Raw genomic sequence first — 13,085 nt, forward strand, 5'->3', positions numbered from 1 at the left:
ATAATCACCGTAAAATAGCTAAACTACACACAACAGGAAACTGCCCACATTGCAAACAACAAGAAACACCAGAACACGTACTCATTCACTGCACACACTACCAAACACACCGAACAACACTACAGACCACCCTAAATCTTAAAACCGGACTTACACTAGAATCAATCCTAAATCCACAAAATAAATTAGAAAAATTCAAAGCCTTAGGCATATACCTAATAAAAACAGGACTAATTAGTCGCATTTAAACCCCAAATAAAATATTAAAACCAAAACTACCTTATTTGATAACCACCCAACACACACAGCTCCCTTAGTTCGTCCCCCACCCACTCTTGGCATTCTTTCCAAATCTCAAAATTTCAAAATTACTATATAAGTAACCCCTAAAGCCCCCTCCTGGGTTGCACAAACTCACTTTTCCCCTTTTTTGAAACACATTAAATGGCCTGGCCGGGCCCGTGTGCGACATACGCTTGCAGTCGGAAAGCGCACGTTAAATCTCCAATATAAGTAAGTAAGTAAGTTCAGTCTTGCTTGACAACGGTATAAGGATCTAAACCGAAACGTCGCCTTTACAGTATAAAGAAGTTGTTATCCATAAATCGTGTCTACTTTGTCAAGGACTATACGTGTTCAATAATCTTCATACTGACATATGTTTTGCCCCATTGTCGCATTAGGGAAAAGTTATGTACATTTGAACAACTTCAATGACCCATGGGCTTACTTTGGCTGCAGACAACCAATTTTAGAGATATTTCAACATGTTGAGAAACATGAGACGATGCCGTCTATACAATAAAACCTTGATGATTAATGTTAGAAGCACTTCAGTCAAAAGACGTGGGATTGTCGATGAGAACACCTTTACGGTGAAGAAACTTTGAAAGGTAATTGAATTACAAGGTTATGAAAATGAAAAGCGATAAAAGACAGAAGTGCTGTAGTCTTTACTCGTGTGTCCTCTAATTTATTAAAATTTCTCTTTTGACACAGGTCAACGATATGAAAACATATATACTCCTTTAGACATATTTTCAAATAATATCCACCCAACCCCACCAGGGGAAAAGATGGTAGTGTCATATTAGTTCATATAACCTACTTTCAGTGTGCCTACTCATTCATCCTAACGATGATAACAGTCTAGTGGTTAAAGCGTTTGCTCGTCACGACAAAGGCCCAAGTGTTATTCCCCACATGGGTATTTCTGTTGTCCCCGCCGTGATATTGCTGGAGTATTGCTAAAATCGGCGTAAAACTCACTCACTCATAACAATAAAAAAACTTTGGGGCTTGGTTTAAACTAGTAACAAGGGTGACTTTAAACGTTTTTCATGTTGCTTTTATGCTTAGAATAAGTAAGACTCGTGGACATTTAGAAGATAAACCGACTGTGTTTTGAAATTTGATGTACTCCAACTGTAGATTGGATACCTCAAATCTTAATCTGAAACCCAGCGCTTTAGGTTTATCGCCATGAAATGCAAGAGCGCATTGAAAACGACGCTTTCTACGCCAGGGTAAAAAGGTCCGCAAACTGAGAACATTCCAGGTATTTATAAATGTAACAAACATATCTTAAGTTCAAGATTAATATGCTCATAGGCTTGACTTGTTCAAAATAACGGTTAACCCCCAAAGATATATGTTTTCATTTCATCGCAACCATATTTACACTGCTTGGAGTCAACTTCTTGGAAATCGACGCCACATTGTGTGCGTTCTGAAATAAATTTCATCCTGTTTGATTGGCTGCTGTTCTGATATCGAACGTGTACAAGACTCCGTAGTGAGTTATCCGTCGCTGTGACTGTTATAGGCATCGACGTGTAGGCTGTCGATAGATCAATGGTTTCATACGCACGGTTTTAGTGTGAAAAGGCTGTATCAGTAGGAAAAAGGTTACCTCTTTTTAATCAATCAAAATCTAGCATTCTTCAGTTCCACGTGGAGGCACGTGGTTCTGTACATAGCGCATAGGTCACAAATCAGAATGATGAAGTTAAGCAACATTGGTCGCGAAGTAGACCTTGGGTGGGTGACTGCGTCCGGGCAGCTTGGCTCCTGAGAGTTTCTAGGGCTTCGGCCTGCCCACACTGAAGCACATGTAACACATGTGGTGTCTCCCTAGGCAAGTTCGAATTGTGCCTCTGTTCACCCACCAGCGCTGCCTAGTCAAACCCACCCAGAACTTTTCGGAGAATGTGAAGACTCCACAACACTGCAGCCTTCTGCATTACCCAGATTGTCAGAAGGGCTGTATTCCTGGTAGCAAACCCGGGTACTCTCCCAATGTCAGTCCTCAGATTGGGAGGTACCAAACCTAAGGCACCGAGAACAATGGGGAGTCGGACAAACTTGGTACTTGGTATGCAAGCGTGACATTTCGAAGGTCTGCATATTTACCATGTTTTTCCTGAATCTTGTCAATCACATTACTGTCAAAAGGAACAGAAAATTCAATGATATAAACGATCTAAAATGACAAGATCAGGTTTGTTGGCCTGGATAGGTCTGAGGTTGTAAATGGGCCTATTCCAAAGAATTTTGTATTGATCATTTTCCATGACGCCCTCTACATATTCCGGGTCGTACCATGGATGGACCTCTGTGTCAAAACCACAAGCATGGCGAAGACGGTAATAAAATGATAACTGTCTCTTACGATACTGTGTTTGTGCCAAATCTGGGCATCCTTTGACATTGTGTTGGATAGTCTCATTAAATTCATTGCATATTCTACATCTCTTATGTACATTTTGATGAAAAATCACACATTGACTGGTCCTGAGCAGCAAACAGAAAGCCTTCTGTTTCACATTTCAGGCCAACCGACTTCATTCAAGTGAGGAACTGCTGTTTTAATTGTAATATGTAAAATAAGCGTTAATTTATGTTAATGTATGGAGGAAAATATGTTTTTGATTATGTTTATATATGAAGATTATGACCATATCACCAAATACCCACACTGTGACAATACTAGGTGACAATTGTTGGTCCTATTACTTCCATATACCTTCCGACTGCCTCCGTAGTCTAATGGTAGAGCGTCCGCCCGGAGAGCGGAAGGTCCGGGCTTCGATCCCCAGCCGCGTCATACAAAAAAAACGTTAAAAGATGGTACTTATTGTTACCCTGTCTGGCGCTCGGCATTAAGGGGCTAAAACAAGGACTGGTTGGCTCGGAGTCAGTATACTGTATCTGACTAGTAAAAGCAGCCCACACACATACACGTGCATGCACGTCGCTATATAAGTGCAATAATCTTGGACGCGACGTTAAACCCCATTTCACCTCACCTCCAGATACCTTCCAACACTGTATGATATGCTGTCACATTAGCTTTAAGCTCCGTTAAAGCTATTAATCAATACATTTCTCATGTCCGTTTGAGACAACAAATGGATATATGTTAACATACTACTGATGGTTTTGTTTGTTAAAACCATGTTCACATCTTGAAACAATTGAGTGAGTGTGGTTTCACGCTGCTTTTGGCAATATTCCAGCAATATCACGACGAGGGACACCAAAAATGGGCTTCACACATTGTACCATTGTGGGGAAACGAACCCGGGTCTTCGTCGAGACGAGTGAATGCTTTAACCACTAGGCTAGAATTAGGTTTAACGTCGCTTTTAATAGTATTGCAGTTATATTTCGGCATGCCAGCTTAATGTGGGAGGAAAGCCCGAAATGATGCAGGTCTCAGACGTTTACCACTTTGGTGAAACCTACGAGCACGGGTATGGTGCTAACAAACCTAGAAACATAATCCGGGCGAACCGGGATTCGAACCCACAATCAAAGGTTTCTGGTTGGCCCAAGATAAGTAACTCTGCGGACCCAATTGCGGCGCCTTAGACGATTGCGCCACCCGTGTCTCCATCCCCACCCCCAAACACAAAACAACAACAAACAAAAAAAACCCCAAAAAAACAAACCAATCCAGCTATCAATACGATGACGGTCCAGTGACTGTTTGCATGGCTGTATAATACAATGCTTCGTGTTTAAGGTCTCTCTACGACAAGACGGGATGGCCTTCCGGTGCTCACAATCGATACTGGTGAGTAGCCGTTATGGGATGCATACTCTCGAAACACTTTCATCTTGTGTTGACACGTTTGTGAGAGGTTGTTCTCTTTTACTGCACCCAAGGGCACGAGGGCATTAATTGCTAATGGTCAGTATTATGAGACGAGATGAGACGAAACTAGGTTTCATAAGACAATCGTTGATCGACAGTCGTTTAAAGGACATCAAAACATGATCGTGAAACCGTAACCATGGTTTGAGATGGAGTTTTGTTTGAAACACTGCGAAGACTCAAAATGATAGAATGTGCACAATACTGCGATTACAAACGGGTCTTGATTACTTAAACCCGTTTCCGATTGGCATTAGTTAAACCCCGTTGCACCCCATCCACCACCCCAAAAAAACAAAAATCAACAATACCAAAAAACAAAAACAAAAATCACCCCAAAACAAATCCCCCCCCCCCAAAAAAAATAAAAATAAATAAATAATAAAAATAATAATAATAAAATAAATAAATAAATTTAAAAAACCCAACAAAAACAACCACACCCCTAAAACAAAATAAGCACTACAAACAACTACAACAAAATATTAACAAGAACAACAACAAAACAACAAAATATTTTTGGGTATAAACCCAACTTTAATAGTGTCAAAATATATCCATTCAAAAGACATAATTACGACAAGAAGGACTTTCTCTGTACAAGCACTGGTAGTGTGGTTGTTTACCTTCTGCGTGATGGTATCATTAGGTTAATATGCTACAAAGGTTTTTATGTAATTCATAGAACACAGGATGACTTATTGTGTTTTTACACCACAGAAGCAAATTGCACGCATTTTGATGAATATGCATGGACAGTGAACACGTCTAATCTCCATGTCCAAGTCTGATGACCAGAGGTACCACATGTCCAGTATCAGATTCGATGTCATCATGATTACTGAATGTCCATCAACAGGTCTTCAAAGACAACCTATGCGAAACAGAACGGTGGCCGATTTGATTTTATTGTTGAAGAGGCAACGTCTAAAGCCATTCCAATTGACCAGGTAATTTCTAAATAAGGATTAATATTGTTTTTACAACTTCTTTGTCGCATCGGTTAGTTGTAGAATGGTTGTTATCCTTAATATCTCATGTACCTTCAACAGGGCTATGATATTATGTTGTGTTCATTTGTTAGGACTTTTGGGACTATCTGTTTGAGACATCGAGAGAATGGGGACTTACCCTCTACGAACAGGTACGTCAAACACGAATCCTCCTGATCAGATACTGCAATCAGGTTCCCGTTTAGCCCCACGAGCACGCATTCGTGGATGGATGTGGCACGTTACACTGTCTATTGTTGTTTGTGGACTTATTGTTGTGATGTTGCATGTTCAAAACACATAACTCAAAGTTTCCCCTTTCCTTGTCGATATTAATCTGACTTCCCTTCAGTTTGACTGAATATGGGAACCAAAGGCTATTCATTTATTCATAAAAAAAGTAAAATTTGAAACAAATTCAATTTCTGCCCACAATTCTTGTATTGTTGACCTATTTAGAGTGGAATTGTTTTCATTCCCCTTCAAAAATTATGTCAGGTTTTAAGTGATGGGAAAGTTGAAGTTGTTCAATTTTATTCCAATAGACTTTGAAAATTGGTTTGTAACGTACATGTAAATGAGACAGTCATATTATTATTATTGTTGTTGTTGTTGTTGTTGTTGTTGTTGTTGTTGTTACCAGGTTATTACATTTGCAGTGGTTTTAGTGTATGGAAGTGTTTAAAAGATTGATGCTTCAGGGAACGTTTGTAAATTAAGGACTGGCTGAACGTGGAGTTTAATGAGATGAACGTCACCCTATCTGACGTCAGTGTTGGACGGACGTGGCTGATGCAGATGGGAAAGGGGGCACGGAAACATGGCGTCACCATACAGTACTGCATGTCCAACCCCAGACACGCCATGCAGAGCCTGGAGATCCCAGTAGTCACACAGGTAGGTAGACATGACGGTACAGTACTCCATGTCCAACCCCAGACACGCCTTGCAGAGTCTGGAGATCCCAGTAGTCACACAGGTAGGTCAGACATGACGCTACAGTACTCCATGTCCAACCTTAGACACGCCATGCAGAGCCTGGAGATCCCAGTAGTCACACAGGTAGGTCAGACATGACGCTACAGTACTCCATGTCCAACCTTAGACACGATATACATGCAATATACAAGATAATTTTAAAATACCAAGTCATATTCACCGCTAACTTTCCTCATACGCCCTATGGAGTATGTTCCATCAGATCAAAATTCACAACACATATTAGAGACGTCATGGATCACTTAACACCATCGACTGGCTCATAAACAATAACTTCGTGTTTTTTTAAATAATTTTTTTTTTTTTCTGCAAATTCAGTGTTTCTAGGGGTAGATAGAAGGAGTCCAGTTGCTAGGAGATTTAATAACTGACTGACACACAAATCTGCAAATACGTCCCATGTCATTATCGGGAGTATGAAACATGACGATAGCTGTAGCACATTCCTCCAGTTGAGCACAGCCCCAAGAAACTTTCTGGTTTATCACTCGTATTCCTGTTTCATCATTCAGGCCAGGGTCAGCGGCGACTACAGGGCAGGGGCTGATAACTGGAAAATCGGGATATCCTCCATTTTTGCCGACGCTATGGGTATAGCACCATTCAAAGACACCTTCTGGTCGACGGAACGTCAGCCTGGGAACCCGAAATATCCGGGTAACTGATTGAGAGATGGATATACAGTGAAACCTCGTTAGTCCGGACACTATGCATTCCGTGCCCTTGTGTTCGGAACATCCACAAATACATATTATACAAAGGAATGTAACGCCGCACCCTTGTTTCAATAATACGGACATTCGTTAATCCGGACACCATGCATTCCGGGCCATTGTGTTCGGAACACCAACAAACACATATCTTACAAAGGAATGTTACTCCGTACCCTTCATTCACAAATACGGACATTCTTTAATTCGGACACCATGAATTCCGGGCTATTGTGTTCGCACATTGTAAAAGTAGGGTTTGTTACAGTTATGTTTTACTGTCACAGATCTGATTGAACCCCACAGCGAACTGCAGGTGATCGTCTCGACCCTCAGCACTGGACCCGTCGCCCCAGGGGACATCGTCAACGGTACAAACGTCACCCTCCTCATGAGGTAAGTAAATATCAAGGAAGTGTGTGCTGAAGCAGATATTTGTAAACGCAACATTGTGAGAACAATCAGCCTCGAATTTCCCCCGAAACAAACTTCACTGGGTGTAAAAGGCAAAGCTAGAGGTGAAAATTATATGAATGGATCATTGAACATCAGTGATGACACCAGGTGTTAACGAACCGTCAAGCATGTCTTGCTCTACAGGTAGAACCCGCCACTCAGTTTGCATAAAGACGATTGGCCTGACGCCGTACAGCAGTACTCCTGCCACACGACGGCGGCCTGCGTACAGTCGAGTCTTGACCTGACTTCCAGTTGCCATCTTCCAAAGGCAAGGGAGTTAACTGACTATAAATTCCCAGCTTCAACCCTTGCGACTGGGCTGGAGTTTCTGAGTTATTTTTGTATAGCCTTACGAATCTATGCATAGTCCAAACAAAAATCGCGTAACAAAATAGACATCCGGTTCTTAAACAACATGGTGACTGCCGTGCAGATTTCGGTCGATCGCAGGATTTGCAAATCATGTGTTCCGTCTACTGGTCGTCGACAAGTATTCTCCAAATATTTTCATGTTTCAAGTGCTTTAATGCACTTTGCGATCTGCGTCTTGATTGGACGCCACCATTTTGTTTGAAGCAAATTCATGTGATATGAGAGGTGTGCTCTGATTGGTCATTAGAAGGGTCATAAAAGGGACTTAACTCATAACTCATTGGTGGCACTACGATCGAGCCCTGAAATTCCAGCCCAGTTCTGCAAGGATGGCAATTGGACTTTTATAGTCAGTTAACTCCCTTGCTCCGGGAAGATGCCCAGTAACACGATAGCATCTTTACTGATTTTGTTGAAACTAAAAACGATGTGTTGAATGTTACTGAATTTGTTGAAACAAGACGATATGTTCATTTTGAATTACGTCAGCTGCGTACAAGTGCAGAGATTCATCTGCTTAAATGTAAAGAGAAAGAAACACTTAATAAATATGTTCGTCTTGCTACATAGTGTGGGACAGTGTTAATGTCTAGGCGCAAACATTCATTTCTAGCTGACTCAGCATAACTGATAAATGCTACTAAACTTATGATGAAAGTAAATAATAACGTAATATCACTGCAAGATGGGAACTGTTGAAGGCTGGCATGGGGCTGTTGAGATGTATAAGATTATTGCATCTGGTTCGTTCTGTCAGTCTGGGAGACTGCCGCCCACAACTAAACCTGCCACCTTTATCGCTAGTTATGTCATACCCTGCGTGCTTGGCACCACTGAAGTGACAGTTGACAACGTTGTTGCGTCAAAACACCACCTGTATCCTGTGTAGAGGATGTTGTTGTACCTTTACCACCAATGACGCAGCCGTTACTGTTCTCTGCAGGATGCTTGTACGGAAAGCATACTCTAGAGACGGTGCTTCAGATGGTCGTGAAATGTCCCCGCAGTCGAACAGCTGCTTACAGCAAACACTTTCGCAACTGAGAACTCCCCATTTGTAAGGGCCACGACATGCACATGTACAAATCCCGTGGTTCTCATGTCGTGCTACCTGTCTGTATTATTACGTTCTGGTAATGCACATTTGATAGCTGTTTCTTTTGATAATTCCAACAAAGACATTATTAATTTAGTACAAACTGCTTCACGTATCATCCATGTATTCCAGGCCCCAAAGGAAACAAGACATATGATTTTATCTATCTCCACAATTTCTTTTAGTGGCTACTGATGTATATATACTAGGCACAAAAAGAAACTATGCAAATGATAAAATCGCTCGTTTCTGTTTTAGGACTTTTTTGATAGAAAAAAACAACCTTTTTCATTTAAAGTTTCTCTGCATCATAATACCAAGGTAAATCACGTGAGTTTGCGTTTGAAAGAACTGATGACGTTATTACATTCCAGAGTGACGTCATGTCTGGCGTTGTTTGGTTACACGTAGATAGACTGTTCAACGAAACATTACGGATAACGTATGTGTCTCAGTGTTGAAGAACTTTATATGTATATTTGAACATTTGAAGCAAGTTTGAATTTTCGAACACGGATTGCAAAATAAAGCCCACAGTTTGGGAAACACATGATGCATACCTCCTACCTCATTAAGATGAGGATGTACGAGATGTGTGTTTGGACAACTTTATTACACTTAGGAGCGACGTTCCGGTGAAGGTTCTAACACCGTTATCAAGCAAGTGATGTACAGAGTATAGTTGACAAGTATATAATACAGGTTTGAGGCAGTATTTATACAGTTGAGTAGATTTGGATGTAGTACATTGAAGTGGACAAACCTGTATGTGGTGATATAAGGTAACGACTTAGCAGGTGAGTGAGTATTGTTTTACGCCGCTTTGATCAATATTCCAGCAATATCACGGCGGGGGACACCTGAAATAGGCTTCACACATTGTACCCATGACGGGAATCGAACCCGGGTCTTCGGCTCGACGAGCGAACGATTTAACCACTAGGCTACCCGACCGCCCCCTTAGCTAGTGGTATAAACAAAAGGATTGTGACTGATTGGGGTCTCTGATCAGTTGATGGTACGCGGGGGTATATAATAATTAACGTTGATGTCTTTTTGGAGTTTGGCGAGGCGAGGACCGTCGCTTATGATTTCAGTCACTGGTTTACCAGACTCGATGAACCACAGGTCGCCGTGGTGTACCAGGGATGTTGGTGACTGCGTCGTTCACTCACTACCTCTATTCCAGTTGCTGCAACAGCGATGGTTTGATCCTGCAGCCCTCAAAACCCGCAATGGCCATTGACAGTCAAATGTTGCAGGTGGAGTACTTCTCTCATATTTTTATCTGTTCGAAACATAATACTCTTAATAATGCAACAACTTATTTGCTGCATCATTTTACTTAAAACCATCTTTCTATATCTCATGATTTGTCTAAAGAGATAATGATAAATTGTAATGTTTAATAAAATTGGTGCGGAGGTGTTTTTCCCAAATAATTATTTGTTTCAGAAAAAGTAATTTTTTCAAAAGAATTGTTTGATTAATTAGGTCATAAATAAGTAGTTCACTGAAATATCTTTAAGAATGTGGATCTTCTCTTTTCAGAGAAAAAAGCCAAGAAAAAATGTTTTATCTCTAACTAAACTCCCAGTCCGTGCCTCACGAAGTTTATTGAAATATCAATTATCAATCGTCACTTACTCGCATGATTTTAGTGCCTCCTTAATCAATACAGTAAACTACGTATATAACGAACTCAAAGGGACCCCACATTTTAATTCGTTATATCCGTAGTTCGTTATAAGTATTATAAGCATATATACAGCAAATAGCCGGGACAAAAAAAACCAGTTCGTTATAAGCGTGTTTGTTATAAACGTAGTTTACTGTATACAAGATTAACACTCATGTCTTGGCATTCCTTGCAACAATTAATATGATTTCCTCTTGTACATTATTATGCTGGACAAAGGTCTTCTTTGGTCTTTACAATGCTTCTACCTGCTTACACTCCTATTTTGCTGCTAATATGTTGAATAAAATGAGAACACCTTTTTTTCAGCAAGCATTCCAAGATGGTTCTGGTCCGGATGGGGAAGTCTATACAACGTACTCCAGAATCGGAGAATACGTCTTCGGAATTATCCTGGCCTCTGCTATGGAAGCAGACTTCTCCCTAACACCGAGTGCTGCCGGGTTTGATTTCGTGAGTTTCCGGAATTTTCTATTCTCGATTAAAAGGTTCTATCGATTGCAACCAGGGACCGTTCTACCAACAGTTCTGTTGTTGAAGGTTATTGTAACTCTCATGGTTTATTATAAACACATGACTGTCGTAGCACAGCGGTAGCTTTGCCAATTTTGTGTGTATGACGTCTGTCCACAAGCCTTATATACTAGCGGAAACTGTGCTTCATGTAAAGTGGTGTCAATGTTATGTTATTGAAAATAATAACATGATATTTGGTCATTCGTCTGATCCATGTTTTATCATAACAAATTCATTGACGAAGCCCATACCTGGCAACAGGAGACATAGTGGCACGCCCTCAAAGAGGGTTGGTGTAACAACTCAAATAACAAAATCGGGCAAAAGTATCATATGCGAGCATCTTTCTTCTAACAAACACGTTAACATCCAAATTGTGTGCCGTGCAAAAACGTGCACGTGCAAGTGCAAAATGTGAATTACGACCTAAAATCGCGGCGATGTCTTCAGGAAGATGTATTGAAAGATACATGATTAAATTTGAGAATAAATTTACTTTTTTGCACTTTATTATGAAGCAGGGTTACTTTCTCCCGTTATTATAGTTCAATATCACCGCTGCTGATGAATACGGGTATCACTGAATTACAAACGACCCTTGCTATTGAAATATGGCGTTCTTATGATGTGTATTTTGTATTTCAGTTTGATCCATCACTAGTATTTCATCGTTCAGTTAATCAGAGGACATCCGTGACGGCCTTTTCTCCATCGAAACCGCTTACAATCAGCGGGGGATGTAGTCGCAGCGGGCCGTGCCTCTACTACACCAGCCCCGTGTTTTCTGTGGCGTAAGTCGGTACAAGTCACCCATAGTCTTAAAATACCACAACACATACTTAGTTATATTTACGAATTATTATTTCATTCATTATTAACAAATTATTGTCCAAATTATTTGGAAAGATTGCCTGGTTCCTGTTCAAAGGGGGCCTAAACCAAGCTGCATCCACTCGTCGGGAGTACACAGACGAAGCCAAGTATCATTGTGAATAGGCGGGAAGAAGATGGATGGAAGCTTTCTTGCCTAATCAATATTTTACTTCTGTCCAGCAACTGTCCCAAGCATAACCGACAGGTGTCATATATAAGATGTTCCGGATGTGTTTTAGATGGCACAACAGACGTCGAGTCGAGAACTGGTTTTATCGCCGATCATTTCAATTAAGAACGAACAACGTCATGTGACGTATATTTTAGCGGTGTGCCTTTCGAAGTGTACTCAAAAACAAAGGAATAGTTACACATTTTTCCAGAGTATTTAGCATAAAAGAAAGGAGATTTAATACACTGTATTATCGACCCGTGAGACCCTGTAAGGGGATCGGGGGTCAGGCTCGCAGATTTGATTGATGCATGTGTTCGTATCCCAACTGTAAGGATCGATGCTCATGATGTCAATCACTGGATTGTCGTGTCAAGACTCGATTATTTACAGACCGCCGTCATATAGCTGGAATATTGCTGAGTGCGGCGTTAAAAAACAAACAAACAAAACAAACAAACCCTGGATAATCGAGGCTGCTTCTCTCACTTATGTGTCATTCCAGCTCAAAACAGGTTCTCCTGTACGGCGAGGAGGGCAAGGTGGTACCCATCTCACCAAAACGTGTCGTGCAGATAGATGTCTCGGACGACGTCGTTGTCACGGTCAGAGGGGCACAACGAGAAGAAGTGGTATTTGTCTTCCTGGAAAACCAAACCTACATCCGGGTCACGTGTGTCATTGGCAGTTCCGGTTCCGCTGATATTAGTTTCACTAACCGACAGTGTTCCACGTACTGACCTATCTGAAGATGTCAGTAAATACGTCACAAGTTGTACTTAAGTATTTTCATTATTTGCAGTCTTTTGTACGGTTGAATAAACATTAATGTAAGATTTATTTTTTTTCTGATGCATCGGACATAGGGATGGTTGATATTACAAATGCGCCAATTTTATATCTTGCATCATTTATGATCGCACTTTCATCAATTAGATGAATTTAACGTCGCTTCCAAGAATATATTGCACTTACATAGCGACGTGCATGTACGTGTGTGTGGCGGCTTGTACTAGTCCGGACTGATGCCGATTTATA

General features: G+C 40.9%; 1 protein-coding gene across 1 annotated transcript in view; it reads left to right on the forward strand.

The window, feature by feature from the left end:
• Positions 1-12,865, forward strand: part of LOC139472998 (uncharacterized) — a 27,989-nt gene extending 15,124 nt beyond the window's left edge. The window contains exons 8-17 of the mRNA XM_071255496.1: positions 4,028-4,078; positions 5,019-5,109; positions 5,244-5,303; positions 5,872-6,048; positions 6,663-6,807; positions 7,148-7,256; positions 9,977-10,049; positions 10,796-10,939; positions 11,648-11,793; positions 12,553-12,865. Of these exons, the coding sequence (XP_071111597.1) occupies positions 4,028-4,078; positions 5,019-5,109; positions 5,244-5,303; positions 5,872-6,048; positions 6,663-6,807; positions 7,148-7,256; positions 9,977-10,049; positions 10,796-10,939; positions 11,648-11,793; positions 12,553-12,787 (1,231 nt within the window). The 3' untranslated portion in view covers positions 12,788-12,865. The remainder of the gene's footprint in view (positions 1-4,027; positions 4,079-5,018; positions 5,110-5,243; positions 5,304-5,871; positions 6,049-6,662; positions 6,808-7,147; positions 7,257-9,976; positions 10,050-10,795; positions 10,940-11,647; positions 11,794-12,552) is intronic.
• The last annotated feature ends 220 nt before the right edge of the window (positions 12,866-13,085 follow it).

This window comes from Haliotis cracherodii, unplaced genomic scaffold, assembly GCF_022045235.1.
Source record: "Haliotis cracherodii isolate W230 unplaced genomic scaffold, xgHalCrac1.p SCAF_26, whole genome shotgun sequence".
Classification (NCBI taxonomy): Eukaryota; Metazoa; Mollusca; class Gastropoda; order Lepetellida; family Haliotidae; genus Haliotis; species Haliotis cracherodii.